Source organism: Dromaius novaehollandiae, chromosome 3 (assembly GCF_036370855.1).
Source record: "Dromaius novaehollandiae isolate bDroNov1 chromosome 3, bDroNov1.hap1, whole genome shotgun sequence".
Taxonomy (NCBI): domain Eukaryota; kingdom Metazoa; phylum Chordata; class Aves; order Casuariiformes; family Dromaiidae; genus Dromaius; species Dromaius novaehollandiae.
The window spans coordinates 65,219,632-65,235,227 of NC_088100.1; the positions used below are offsets into that span (position 1 = coordinate 65,219,632).

At 41.3% G+C, this 15,596-nt stretch overlaps 1 protein-coding gene across 9 annotated transcripts in view; it reads right to left on the minus strand.

Annotated features, from left to right (window-relative positions):
• Nucleotides 1-15,596, minus strand: part of NHSL1 (NHS like 1) — a 187,003-nt gene that overhangs the window by 80,132 nt on the left and 91,275 nt on the right. The window contains exon 1 of one of the 9 annotated variants that reach the window (XM_064509053.1): nt 11,679-11,901. The exons of the other annotated variants lie outside the window; for them this stretch is intronic. Coding sequence (XP_064365123.1) covers nt 11,679-11,694 — 16 coding nt within the window. The 5' untranslated portion in view covers nt 11,695-11,901. Of the gene's footprint in view, nt 1-11,678; nt 11,902-15,596 lie in introns of those variants that run through there. 9 annotated transcript variants of the gene reach the window in all.

A 15,596-nucleotide genomic window follows, 5' to 3' on the forward strand; every position in this document is an offset into this window, starting at 1 on the left:
CACCCGTCCCAGGGCCAGCCCCAAGCCCCTCTCCGCGTGGTGGCTGCAGGGACCTCAGCAACCACCGCTCCGCTCCTCCTGTGGCATGCTCCTTGCTAATATAGACACACCTTCCACAAGCCTTACCGCATGCTTAATCTAAGATGACTTTATTTGTTGGCCATTTAAAAATAATGAGGAAAGTAACATCGTCGCACGCTTCTGCCACCAGCCTGAGGAAATCTTATGCCTCAGCAAAGTATCTTCAAAGAACTAAACACTATGTTGTATCAAATATCATCACATTAAGCTCAGATGGTTTAGTACAAAATTTTTAATCTGAAGCATCACAAGTTACTTGAGAATCGTATTTATACAAGATACGCCAGTTAGGATTAATTTCTTGAGAATTACGGCTAAATACAGCCCACATACTTTACAACAGGTCACATAAAGGCTTTCTAAAAAGAGTAAGTAAACTCTTGAATTTACAGATCATGGTGGAGGAATGCATCAAATTCCACTGGAAAGAGTAATGACCAAAAAAAATTCACCCACTACCATGGAAAGATTAAGCTAATGAGGAGCAGTCCAAAACAGCAGCTTTTCAGTCCAAAAATCAAATCACACCCTAAGAATGTTCTTCTTGAGTCCAGGGATCAATAATATATACAGATGCAAATTTTCAGTGTCAGTAGTACATTCAGGGTTTTTAAAGAAAACTCATAATAATACAGTTGTTCCTCCTCTCAGCTCTTACTGATCTATCACTTTTGTTCCTGCAACAACAAACTTTCTGGCCTGCTGTTTCATACAGATACAAAGCTACTGGTTGAAGATAAACTGCTCCTACAATCACAGTACCTGATTTTCCAGCAAAACAATTAAATTGGAGGTGCTACAGCCATTACACAGTCTACCAATCCCCTTCTTAAGATTTGTATCTACTGCTCTGTAAAAAATGTATGTCAAATGAATGAGCTTCACAAAATTATTTGGAAAGGCCAACTGTCTACAGACCTGCCACAGTGAGAATGCAAATTAACACACCCAATTGTCTATGGATATTAGTTTTAGACTGCTCACTAGCAAAACAAGAAGTAAAATTAATCTTGAAATTCCAAACAATAGTCTCAAAAAAATAAGTCCTCCTCTAGATTAATCTCCCCAGATGTTGATTTATGCAGTTGTGTCCGAGAAAGACCTCCTCTTCAAAAATCCTGACTGGATAGTGCAAAAATGTCTAACTTATGACATGGACCATATCAAAACCATAAACAATAATATAGAAAACATACAAAATTCTTCAAATCCATGCTTCTGTTTATTTCCCCTGACATATATTCTGACAGGATCTATTTTACTCAGACTCTTGATCAAAATAAATCTGAAGCTGAATGGATCGTTCTGAACCTTTTTCTATTCTGGAGTCACTCAACTTTTACATATATTTTGACCAAACCCTTTCCTCTCCCCCTCCCCCCCCCCTTTTTTTAAAAAAGAAAAGAATGACAGTAAGGACACACAAATTAGAATGATGATTCAAGAACAGGCTTAAAAATTTTAGTGGAAAAGTAAAATTAACTGATTTGAAAACAATCCTTTAAAAAGAGAAGCAATAAGGAAATCAAAACAGGTTTACAATCCATTTACCTTCACACAGGTGGAATTAAGGATTTTTTTTTCCAAAAAAATAAACAACAGAATGCAACTTTATATCATGCAAGAAAGCAAGAACAGAAAGCTCTGCTTCAAAAGCTATGGATCTACTATATCCCAGGTATATTTCAAATTAAAATTAAATCAAGTAACTGTTTTTATTCTTTGAAACCCCAGATACTAGCTTACTGGTGGAACATGAGGACAAATACCTCTCTGCAGTAACTCCTCCAAAGATTAAAAAGGCTGGAGTCACATGAAGATGTGAGGGGGGGCTAACTCAAGCTGTTCTTTCTAGCAGTTTTGTGGATAAAGTTTCGAGGCAGAATACATTCCCACGTAATCCCTAGCAGGTTAAACACAAACCACTACAACAGTATTACGAGAAGATGGAAGCAGATGGATAGCTGGCCCCCTTCCAAGTTTTCCAACTATGGTTTTTAAAAATCCAGGAAGTACAAAGAAACAGCAACTTGCTGCTTTTCTTCAAAATGAGAAGCTTGCTCTGAAACGCGTTAGCAGTTTTCTTGAAGCCCAAAGCATTCAGATTTCAAAAAGATGAAAAATATATACTTTTACTATCCTTGCAACAACACTACAATCACAAGTAATTCACACGTAAAACTAATCTGTGCCACCACCTTCCTGAAAACCAAACCAGACAGCTTTTCTAAAATATGGGCTATACAGAAACGACAGGGTCAGAGAATATTAAAAAAGCGTAAAATTAAGCATCTCAATTTTTCTCAGTTAGGCAAGCATACAGAAGTACAGCAAATTGCACAACAGCCTGCAGAGCAGCAATCAGTTGCCATTGTACAGTTATTTAAGACAGTCTACCTTGAAACTACGCAGCTTGTACTGTCTTGGATGGCCACTGTCCTGTCGCCAACACCTTGCCATTAGAAATTCTCCTTCTATAATTTCAGCTTTGTTACTAGCAGGAACTCGCATAAAATGGTAACCATTTGGCATCCTCAGTCACAGAAAAACTGCCTCTGTCATTGGTCTTGGCCTGCAAGCTTGGATTATTTGGGGTGTTTTGATATGTTAAAATCTAAAAGTAAAAAGATATTTCAGTTACAACATTTTAAGAAGAAACCAAAGGAGACATTTTAATCCATTAAAAAAGACCTTTAGAATTATTCAAGCAATGTCAGCTCACAGCAGTTATTTACTTCGATGTAGGCATCCTACCTTCAGAACCCTGAATTTTCATACTTTCATCATACTGTCTAATCAAATTCTCTCTGTTAAAATTATAAAACTGTGGAGTTTTTATTACTTAAAATAATATTTGTAAATCTTTTGCACACGTGAAACGATTTGCACACGTACCCAAATGAGCTCATGCTTATGCAGAATCCTATCATCAGAATACCCTGCTTTAGCTAAATAACAACAAAAAAACCAAAGTTCTTCAGCTTGGAGATACAAACTGTTTGACCCAATAGGGTCAAACATATCTTATGACAGCAATCGCCTGAACAGCTACTAGGCAATGGCAATGTGCTCGCCAGTCACACCCAAGCAGAGCACGCAGACAGCCATAACAATACAAATGCACATGCACAAGATTGAGGAAAATACAGCTTTGAATAAATCAAAAACTGGCTTCCAAACATCAATTATGCAGGAAAAAAATCATTTCTTGTATTTTTAATATATTCTTAAATACTTGGCCTCAATCCTGCCAAGGATTGCTGTTCCCACATAGAAATCTCCCAACATCCACACACAGGAATGGAGTTAAGTAAGGAGCAACTCCATGTCACTGAATGGTGCTCCTTTCAAAACCTTCAGAAGGCAATAAATAAACGTGGACAACTTAAGAGCTTTCATTTATTTTTTTTAGTTTACTCTTCTGCAAAGGAAAGGTGAACAAAAGTGACCTAACAAACTTCTCAAAACACAGCTATATCACAAGCATGAAAAAAATGTATTTCATTTTTTAAATTCTAATTAAGGCATTAACATGCTTCCACACATACTCCACAGCTTACTTTACTCCATGCGTGTTCCCACTTCGAGCCTCAGCCTTCCTCCCAGCACTCTATCTGTAAGATGAAGAGTTTAAAACCAAGCCTCACATCCTTCTTCCTCAACAAGGACTTGGAGTTTCCACTCTCTGCCTGTTTTCCAGCAGGCACCTGATTTGCCTGAGGAAGGACATCTCTCCACAGGGTGCTGCACAAACTATGTTCTCCTGGTTGCCAGCAACAAAAACCTCATTGTGATCCTGAATTCCCATCTGAAGTAGGAAAATGTGACAACAAAAAGCAAACCTGACTAACTAAAGAAGGATGTGTTTGTGCATTCAGACAGGGAAAAGCTTTCCTCCAATTTATTTAACACAAACCTCCCGGCAAATTAAGCCTTCAGGCAAGAGTATCCAACTGGTTGACCTTCATAATGAATGGAGGAAAAACCTGGGTTTTCCTCATTACTTAGGCTTCATGCTTTTTTATCCTACATAAGCACGTTAAAGAGAGAGGAATTCTCTTAAGGCTAAAACATGCACAAAATAATACAAGATTTTGTGACTGAGATGGAAAGCACGTTCCCCTCCTAAAGAGCAGGTTTCCACCACCGGCACTGAGGGAAGCTTCGCTTCAGCACAACTATTAGTCCTTGTCTTCACTATGAAATGTGGCTAAAACTCTTGTTTATCATAAGGTTTCAGCAGTTAAACAGTTTAAATTAGAATGGGAGTGGATTAAAAATCAGAAGTAGAAAGCGGATAGGATGCTGTGCTGTGAAGAACAGCTTTACAATAGATATCTGGGTTAGGAGGATTCACAGGCCAAGAAAGACCAGATAACAAGCAGCCTACAGTAAGACACCACAGTTTCTTACCACATATATAACTATAGTGTGTCACAGGAAAAGAGCAAGAGAAAACTGAAGGATGTCAGCAGTATCTGAGGTCCCTGTAAAAGCAGGAAAATTGTAAAATAAAACTCCTAAAGAGGGTGGAGCACACCCAAAGCTGGAAGAAGACAGGAAAAGGCCAGCAGTCCTGACCATTCCGAGCTTGTGAGACACTTTCCTCCTCAGCAGTATGTGTGGCTGGGTTTAACGGGAAGGATAAGGGTGAGCAGGACACACCTGTGGGAGGCTGATGCCCCAAGGACCTGCAATACACCCTGTCCCTCGCACTGTGTTCCCTGCGGGCAGTCTCCAATACTTCAGAACAGAATGAAAAGAAGCTTCAAAAGCCATTATTATATGTTAAATTTAAGAAGAATTCTTCCTGGTCCTCACAGTTGGCCAAACAGAAGCACTTAAACATGGGATCAATACAACATAAATAAAATACAAATGCAATCCAGTCTCCAAACCTCCATATAACCTGAACAACCTCAGTCGCAGCCTTCATTTCCCAGCTCCTGGAATTCTAACTTAACCCCTCTCAACAACTTATAAAGAAGCATCTTAAAAACAATTCTTTGTCCACATTGTCCTGTTTGAAAGTCTCTTCCACAACTTCCCTCCTTGGATGATCTGTAACCTTTTAATGTCGACTTCAATTAATTCTGAACTTACTCATAACCATTCATCTTGTGCCAATACTGCCCTTTAAGTTAAACAGGTTTCCTCCCTCCTTGTGATACTTACCTCCAAAGCTAACAGCTAGACTAAACAAGCTACACTTTTGTAATTCCTCTGCCGAAGACCAGCGATTAAATTAAAAGTATTTGAAAGTCTGAAGGTCCAGCTAACTCACATAAGAACTGCAACTGCCAGAAACATTTTCTGAATTTTTTTTTTAATATAGCTAAGAAAAAGTGGGATGCTCTACTGGGCTGGAAGTGAGACGACACTGGGACAGTATTAAAAAAGACGATCAAGATGCCTCAGATAATTATAGAACATTTAGCCAGCCATTAACTGCTGGCAAAATCACAGCTGTGAATGAAAGAATTGAAAATATGTCCACCTCTTAGCACAGGGCAATATGGTTTCACAGAAAACAGGTCTCCCATTTGATAAAAGTTTATGGCATTTCCCCAGAAGTAACACCAGTCTTCTGCACAAGTGCTGCTGAGAGGCAGGGGAGGTGAAAGAAAATCCAGTGCAAAAGAGTGACTAGCAGAGACAGTACAAATCTGGTAATGCTGTACTCCAGCAATGTGAATTATTAAGCTTAAACCATTGAAAAACGCGTGAAAATATTTATAGGTTCCAAGTATGTGCATGCTGTTCAGTGACCACTTCAGCACTGAATTCTTTCAATACTTACGAATCCAATCAGCTGTGCACACTACTTCTGTTTCATACGTTTTAATATTCTGTAGCCTGCGTGCTTTGCTCTTTTAAAATTAAGTGTTGACTTCTCTCTGCCATTTGACAGAAATTCACTGCCCTCTACTACTGAGTGGCACAACAGTCTCCATCTGTATTGTGCTCACAGTCCTCCAGATGGGGCAGGGGGAAGGTTAATAGATATTGTTTAAACCCAAATATTAGCAGGTCAAAGAAAACAGCAGCAAATCTTTCTACCTATGGTTCATTTACCATTAGTTCCCCTTCATGGTTGCAGTACAGTGCAAATTGTGCAAACGGCTCCTGCTGCAGCCAGCGATAAAGAACATGTTCCCAAACATAGGGCAGGGAGGCAGAACATGCGTTAAATGCTCATGTGAGAGTAAAACTGGAGTGAAAGGAAAGGCTATGTGTTGGTTATACAGTTGTGACAGTAGGCAAGTCAATTTTCACAGAGTCTTAAAGACTGGGAACACCATCACCTGAGTAAACTAATGGACTACAAGGATCAAATATTTTTGTCTGTGTGTATTTATACTGGACTGCATTTAAAAAGCACAGGATCAATTCAAATACAGAAAGCTAGGCCCATACAGAAGTCTTTCCTGACCCACATTAAAGATTGACTGAAGGAGACATTCAATACTAACTGATTTCACAGCTAAAGCTATACAACTTGCTTTGTCACAGTATCATTTTGGGGTGAATTTCACCCTGTGTATCTGGGTGAAAGACCCATGTGCCCTGAGAAAGGCCAGCATACCTGCAGGAAGAGATTTTTATCTAGTGCCTGATTAAATTCTGCCTAGCTTCACCCACTGCCATTACTGTTCTTAAAAATTTAACGGAAAAAATATGTGCCTACACCCTGTCCTATTACCAAAAAAAGAAAAAGAAAAACGCGCAAAACAATAGGCATTCATTTTGCAGGTTCTGCGCCTGTGCCATTTGGTGGGCTCTGCAGGGGCAGGCAAACAAAACAATTCCAAGGACTGTAGCAACACACTTGCACAATGTGGTGAGCAAATGTATTTACAGGCAATCTCTAAATCACAGAAACTGGAGCTGGGGAATGAAACTCTTCCCTAATCGGTTGTCATGGCACAAGTACTCTCTGCAGTTTCTGTTTGCCCCATCTGCTACAGACAGACTCCAGAAAGAAAGGGCAGAGGAAGTGTAAGCACGGCCTTGGCTCAGCCAACAAATTACTCTGCTACCTCTGGAAATTCACTTTGCTTCTATATATGCTGCCCTCCTTCCAGTAAAATTCCTTCCAATATATTTGGATTGTAACTTCTTCCAAGCAGAAACTGTGTATTACTTAGTGCTCATGTGAACATTACCCAACACAACCACAACCTTAGCTGGAGCATCTGAATGCTACTTAACAGAAAAAGAAAAAAGAAATACTCTTCAAGATTCTAGATAAAATACAATTTCTGCACCTGACTAGTTTCAGTGAGAATTTATTATCCAAAGCTCTAATCTTCCTTTCATTACGTTCAATTTTATTCCATAAATCCTGGTACTGTTACAAGCAATTCCTTCTCCCTTTGGCATTCATTGCCTTTTCCCATAAAGAGGCCAGTTCTGTGCCAGATGCTCTGGACATGCTTAGCCACATACATATCTTTCGTCACCTCTATACCTCTCCTTTTTTCAGTGGAAGATGACAACATTGTTCTTCAGCCAACAAGTTTAAAGAATTTTAAACACTAAAATCTCTTCAGTAATTAAGTAAACACTGATTTCTTTCATAGCATATAGATATACCATGTTTAACAGACCTGTTATTCTGCTGCCATCTCAAAAATTCACCCAGTTTGGTTCTAAAAGTTACATCTATGTGAAGAGTTCTGCTCTGGATAAAAAGAGAGTGGCAGACCAAATCAGAGATTAACCAAGTGGTGATTAATTTGAACAGGGACAAGAATAGGCAAAGAAAACCTACTGAGAAAAGCACAGCAGAAGGAGCAACTCTGTAAAACACAGAAGAAAAGGAAGAAAAATAGCAAGACCTATTCTTACAGAAGTAGATTTATTAACTAAATCACATTCTTGTTACTTAATTCTGAGGGACTGTGCTGATCTTGTCAAGTATCATGCCATTCTACTATAAACAAAGTAAATGCTGAATGTTAACCAGTTTACCTTATACCCACAGGTTGTTTCCACCTAGAGCTTTAGAACCGAGACTAAGAGGCATGAGGGAGACAAAAGGCAATAAATTGATTTCAAGATAAAAGCAAGTAAAGTTCAGGCCACTCATATATAACCACAAGATCTGTATCTTCTGTTATCAAAACGTGAACTAACCTACTGCATTTGTTCAAACTTCTTTATATTTTGAAGAATTTCAGGTGAGATGTCCTCAAATTTACTGCACTATTGAAATAATGCGCATGGCACACAACATAAGCTACAGAAAGAACGGGTTGACTCGCAAGTCCAATAGTGATGACACAGAACTCTGAGATAGAAATAAAAAAAAAAAAAAGAAAGAAAGAATGGAGTCAGAGGAACAAATACCACACAATCTATCAGCTGCTTTCTCTAGTTTTTAAACTAAACACATTCTGCAAGGAATCTTCAGTTTGAGAGATTTCTTCATTTAAATTACTACAAGTCTCCTCCTCCCTCATTTTGGCTGCTTGTTGTATGAAAAAAAAGCTAAAACATAAAAATGAAAAAAGCAACTCTACGTACAAATTTTTGCTTGCCTAGCTCAACTTGGAAAAGGTATTTATTTTAAGACATCAGAGAAAATCTGTTTCTGATTCCAAACATTGGATATTTTATGAGAACACTGCCAAGAAAAGAATCCGAGGAATGTCCTTACATGCACAGAACACATGAGACAACTGGTGAGCAGGCCCGTGATCTTCTAAAAAAAATAAATAAAAAAAAATCTGCATTTTTATCATGGAACTCTTCTCTAGGGAGCAAGCAGCACATGCCTGGGATTCTTCACGGATAGCTTCTATCATAACTTCTTGCTATTATTAGTATAAGAGACTTCCCTCAAATCCACAGTTGTAAGACAAGCAAGGATGGAAAATACTTCCCAAGTGCAGGCAAGCAGTAAGTGCACATGCTTGTTTTACAGCATTTCTTGGCACTATTTTCCTTCCACAAAAACTATGAACCAAAGAAAAACTCCAGATATCACAGAAACGTGAGCTCATGTGTCAGCACATGCCAAACTACCGAGGCTCATGACCCTTCTAGGAATTAACTCGTAGAATAAAACAGATTTAAATCTTTCATTTGCATCACCTTGATTCAAAATACCTAGGACAATTAAGCAGCATTGCCTCTTCTGCCCTACATCTGCAGACGCCCAGCTTTGATCAAACACCAGTATGGGTTAAGGTTCAAACAAGGGGGGTGATCTCAGCGAACATGCCAGGTGGGACGTTTCAGCACAGGAGCCATGGGGTACCTTGGCGCTGGAGACCTCACATCAGCCTCGGAGCAGCTGTATCTGGGGCCACAGGCTGCACGAGGGCAGAGGTGCCCAGCGCTATCTCTTTTCCCCAAGCATTTTAACGGTGACGCTGAAGGACGCCGCGACAAGAGGATCCTCGCTGATGGTAAGGACCAGGGCAAAGGGAACGCAAACGGCAGCCTGGAAAGAAAAATGCCAGGCGTGCCAGCTCCATGGCCAGGCCTCCAAAGCTACGAGGAGCCCAAGGGTTAGAGCGGGGATTTCATCGCCACATGTATGCGCACCCAACGCATCCACATCCACTGAAGGCACTGACCTGATCTGCACGCAAACGAGGGCCTGATTCACCTCCGCAAGAGCACAGCCAGGCTGAGAAACCCCCCGCGGCACAACTACAGCCAAAGCAGCATACAAGTAACTACACTCCTCCTTCCAGTGTGTGCAGAACCAACACAAAAACAGTATCTGCCAGACAAACACACGCTACTGCTTCAGAAACCAATAACTCCTCCTCTGCACAAGCTACTGTCAAGTCAATGAAAGAACTGGTGCATAAGGACTTTTCTCCTTCTCATATTCAAGGTAAAAATCAACGATAGCCCCCTCCCCAGTGAATATTTCAGGATAATTTTAAATACAAAAAGTTAACAATATCATATACAATAACTTTTGCTCCTTAAGGTGGAGAGAGGTCTCCTACAATGTAATAAAATTGTGCAAAACCACAGTGAATGAGAGCAAAAAGTACAAGTGCATGTAAATCTAAGAAAAAATTAAAACACAACAACCACATAATACACTGCTATCCAATAAAACTAATAACTCTACCACTTCGAAGCATAGCCTTAAGAAGGGTTTTTGCCTTGTAACTAGCAACTTCTCTTATCTGGACAGAAAAGGCACCAGAAATTTGAAAAAACTTCCCTGAAAGTGAATTAGGTGCTAAGAAATCTCTCGATGATCACAGGAGCCTCAGTCTCAACAGCTGTGCAGCTACTCAAATCACTTGAAAAATTTTACCTGTTACACTCTTTGTTTAAACAGTAATTTCTATCCTCCTTCTCTAAGTTAACTCTTAAAAAAGTTCTGTTTTTCTTTGTTTCTAAATTCCAGTCATCCTTGAAACTGTGCGCGTCAGGAACTGACAAGCTCTTGCCCTGCAGTTAAAAAGTTTTAAATGTGGTGGTTTTTTAACTGTGTACACAGCAGCAGAGACCAACCAATACATAGTAAAATTGTGCTGTGCAATTCATTAAGGCTTTATCTATGAACGCAGCTTCATCAGTCTAAAATTCGGCGGAGAGGAATCTTCTTCCCTGTCAAATTTATGGCTCGCAACTTGTACCCAGATCTTTAGCGTGATCTTTTCACAAGTTACAGCTATTAGTAGAGTAAACATAGTCACATTTTGAAGCAACTTTGAGAGAATAACAATGCATTCTGAGGAAGGGACTGGTAAGCAGTCATGTATTTAACCTTATTGCTATCCCTTCCCAGGAATTTTTTTTTTTTTAAACACAAACTCCTAAGCTGCTCCTTACAACGGCTCTCTGCTGTCAGCTTTTCAGCAACTACCCTTCAGTAAGAAAATAACAGCAGCAACACCAATTTCAAATAAAAACAGGAATACAGATGTCAAACAAAAACAACAAGCTTTTCCTGGCATTTTAGTTTCAGAAATGCATTTTTAGGAATTAAAAACAAAACTAAACACTCCCCTTCTGCCTTGACAACTCTTACTGTCACTAGAACTCTGCACCTTCTCTAAAGGAGAACAAGTACCAGCTAGCAGAGCCACAGGAGTTTCTGCTAAGCATCTGCGTTACTGCAACACAACCAGTCTTACTCTCTTCTCTGGGCATGCCACAACATCCCATGCAAACGGGAGCATAACTGAATCGGGATATGGGCTGAACAGGGTCACAGCGCAGTATCACCAGGGAAGATGCTTCACATAGTAAACCACTCCAGGAGTTCCCCCTGTTTGAAATGTCCCTCTGCAAACAGCCCCTGGCATACATGACACGTGCACACACACAGACACACACACACAGAGCGAGCTCGTCCTTTTGTCTGCCTCGCAGTCGTGTGCCTTCCTCAAGGACTGCAGCCGGGCAGCGAGGCTCCTGCTTCCTGCTTGCCAGAACAAAAGGAGCCGTGAATTCATACCATCTCTCATTAATGCACTGAATAAGCTTTTTTTTGAGGAGGAGGAAAAAAAAAATAAAGGATTACATTTCAATACTAAAAGACCCTCCTCTACCAAGCGACGCAGCCCAGCCGGAAAGGCCCGCGCGGAGCGGCGTTTTCCGTGGCACCCGCTCACCTTTCAGGCAGAACATCCTGCCGCAGTCCCATGGAGCGGCGACACCGGGTTGCGCACCCCACTGCTAGGTACAGCTGTGCGCCAGCCGCCCCCATCCCGCACGGCGCGGCGCAGCGCAGCCGAGGAGCGTGGCACCGAGCCAGCTCACGCTGCTCCAGGAAGCGGCTACCCAATCCGCTGGTTTCTGAGCTGCCGGGCTGACACCTCCCTATCTCTCACCTCCCCTCTTCCCGCGCCGTCCAAAAGCAAATACATTCAAATAAAACACAATTTTAAAAGGGACTGCCGGTCATCTTCAGGCAATCCCAGCAGTCCACAGGCCTCAGCGTAATTGTTTAAGCTTATCTGTCAGCATTTTTCACCGCTGTGGATTCAGCTTATAGCCATCAATTGGGCAGCCTTAGGAAAATACATCACTTTAATCCAACTCAACTGTTTGTTATGAATTACTAACTCTGCTCTTTGTGAATGTTTTTTGTTGTTGTTCTGGAGTGTATGGCTATTCTCTCACCAGAAAGCACTTTGTTCGGGCAGTTTTCTATTTCAGCTACACATATATGCCTGACAGATAAGCAAAAATCTTGTAAATCTTGTATTTAAATGCTAGCTAGAGACAGCTCATCTCTATCTGAACACTACCTAGAGACAGTCACCCTGCCCCCGAATTTTCTCTGTAAATAACCTTATTTAGAATTTCCCAGCTAATGTCTCAAAGTTAATAAGTGTCTTTATCGAATCCTCATTTTAGGATGAATACTAGGGTGAATTCTTGGAGCTGGGGCCAGCACAAGCCGCATAAAGGTGTATTCTCTCCACAACAGAGGGCATATTCTCTCTAACACCACAGCTCCGGGGGTACCAAGTTCCCACAACACACCCGTTACTCTCCACAGGCCAAATGGGAAAACGGTTATTTTTTGAATACTGCGTAGTCCTTTCTGTGTACCTTAAGAGCGGTTCCTGAGCTCAGCGTGAAAGATGCTCAGGATAGGAAGATTTCTTACATATACACTATTCCTGCAATGGAGGCCTTCAGGAATAGGAAGCACACAATCGCAGAAGTATTTTCTTCTTTTAAGGGTCACAAAGGGCAAAGAGCTGCCAACAGCACCGTACCTACTGCTGATATTTGGGACTAAATACAGTACATTGTGTGTTGCATTGATTAATGCTTATAGAGGACCTGGACCTAGACAACAAAGAAATCAGGATAACCTGCCCTACTGAACAACTGAGAATTGCAACTGTCTCCAAATGCATTAGCTGTCCTAGAATCTTCCACGTAAAGCCACGGTAAATACAGACAACATGCAAACACATACTATCCTTGGGCAAAGCTCCAAAGGAGAAAGAAGAAAAAAAAGTCCAGACACCTTGAAATTGATGTTGCTACTGTCATTTTCTTACTGAAGTGTAGTTTAGGCCACAGAAGAAGCAGTATTAATGAGATACTGAGTACCATTAGCTTAGACTTTAAATTGTCATGTTTCAAGTATCTGTCACCATGTAAGAAAAGTTACTTCATTTTAGAGGGGGCTAAGAGCAGGCTGCTGTGGCAGAAAAGTGGAGACATTACAGTGGTGTAATACATGATTCAGAAATAGTCTTTATGTAGCTTAGTCTGTCCTCCCCCCTCTTTTTTTTTTTTTTTTTTTTTTTTTTTTTTTTTTTTTATATATCCACATAGAAAGTGCACAGACCAATTTCAAGATTTCCTTATGCTCTACGCAGCAAAGGTTCTTTTCTTAATTCCATTTTCTGGCATTCCAGGCATACATGCACTATTTCCTATTATAATTCTTCAGAGGGCTCCAGGAATAAACGCTTTATATAGGCTAAATAAACAAAAACATACTGCAGTTGGAGGAAGGTTACTTGGATACCAGCAGGATTTTAAGGTCTAATCTTGTTAAATCTACTCATTAATTACCTGGAAGGGGAAATAAGCAGCACATCAATGATATTCACAGGGGACTGAGAGCAGCTGTGAACACACCACTGGGGACTGAGAAACAACATGACAGATTCTAGGGGAAATTACAAATAGGAAAATAGAAAAAAAAAGACAAAAACAAAAATCAATTCTGCATTTATATAGTAAGAAAAATGAAATAAAACAAGGGAGACAAAATGATCTGGGGAACAGTAACATTGCCTCAGAAATTAGACATAAATCAGATGCAAATTGGTAATGAAGTGCAGAAAGGTCGGAAGCTGCTTTGGGCTGTAAACACCAAGGCCATGTATCGCTCAGAGCATCCCTTTTCCAAGGGATGCCCCCAGCTGCCTCAGACGACCTCCTCTGACACCCTCTGTCCTGTTCACCAACTCCCTTCCTCCACCATCAAGAGGAGGACAGAGAAGCCTGAATGGGATCTCCACCTTCCTGACTCCCACTGAAAAGGGGGGAATACTAAAATAAAATATATTAAAAAAAAAAAACAACAAAAAACAGGTTCAAGAAGGGGAGCAGAAGCGCCTACAGAGGTGGAAACCTACCTGTTGAGATAAGCAACGCTGAGAGTAAGCAACAGAGCTAAGTAGCAACCTGTGTTACTGCTTTCCCTTAGTTTGCCTGTGAGACCTGTCAAATTAAGGGTATCACGGGGTAGAGAGCAGCATTCACAAGGGTAGAGAGGATGACCATGTTTTCATACAAATCATAATAAAAAGCATTGTTTTCACCCCTCTGCTCCAGTTTTTTTTAATCGAAGTATGTTTAGTTTACCAACCCCTGATCAGGCATACAGCAGTCAAGCACTGATTTCCCCCCTTTTTCAGGGTGCCAGGACTCTGCAAGCACCCAGAGGACACGTGCACAGTTTTATTAGCAGCAGAACTAACAAAGCTGGGTTTTCCGCAGAGCATCTCAAAGTTGATGGACCTTGGTGTCTAGCAAAGTGGGAGGCCCATGTGAAGTTTTTCTCATGGCTGGGCATTTACCGCTCTCTGAATTACCACTGCCTAAGGGGCAAGTTCATGCTGCAGTCTCCCTTTAAGAGGCAACATTAACACAAAGTCTCTCACCTGCCAGGCTGCATATTTCTGTGAGATGTATAGGAGCTCACGATTTTTTAAACCACTCCCTGCTGTCTAATTTAGGCAGAGCTGCCTGAAAATTTCCAGTGTCTTGCTTGAGGCTGCTGGCTGGGGCTTTCTTTTTTTTTTGGGGGGGGGGGGGGGAGGGGAATTAGGGGAGAGAGACCTGGAGGAGGGGGGAGACTGGCAGGGCATAAGTGAAGAGGAGAGAGCACATGAATGGTCACATGGACCCTGTTTCCTCAGAAAATCAGACTAAGAACAGCCTCAGAAGACAGAACAAGTCTGGCATGCAAGACCTCCCGTGTTTGCTGGGACACCTGTGCATTTGGCAGCTGTGTTCGGCATTCTCCTCAGCCTTGCTAGGCCTTCCAAAACAGCAGCAATTCCTATTTCTGTCCATTTAAAACTAGCATACTTCACAAGGCGTGGAAGCACCAGAAGCCCAAAGCAGCTGACGGGACCCTCCCAAAGGACAAATACAGAGAGACGGTGAACAACCACTGTTACGTGAAAGCGTCAGTGGGGACAGTCGGACTTGTGACGCTCGTGCTCTATCATAGACTTCCTCTGGAGAAGTCCCTAAGGTACTGTGCCAAAAAGGTGTTTTTAAGTCCTTGCCCTCTGCAAAATCAATGGGGATCTAGGTACCTAAATATTTTGGGGACCTGGGCTGGATGGAATCATGCTGCTTAGAAGTAGATCTACAAAAGAGATTTTCCAACCATAACCACAGGTGACTTTCCCATGTCTGCCTCCAACAGTGGACTTCGCAAAGCCAGTGCACGCAGCAGAGCTTGCTCCCTGCTTGGCAGGGACTGGCGCCTTCCACTTGGCTCCCAGTTTGACAGCCCTGCATGTCTCTGCAGTGGGCCCTGG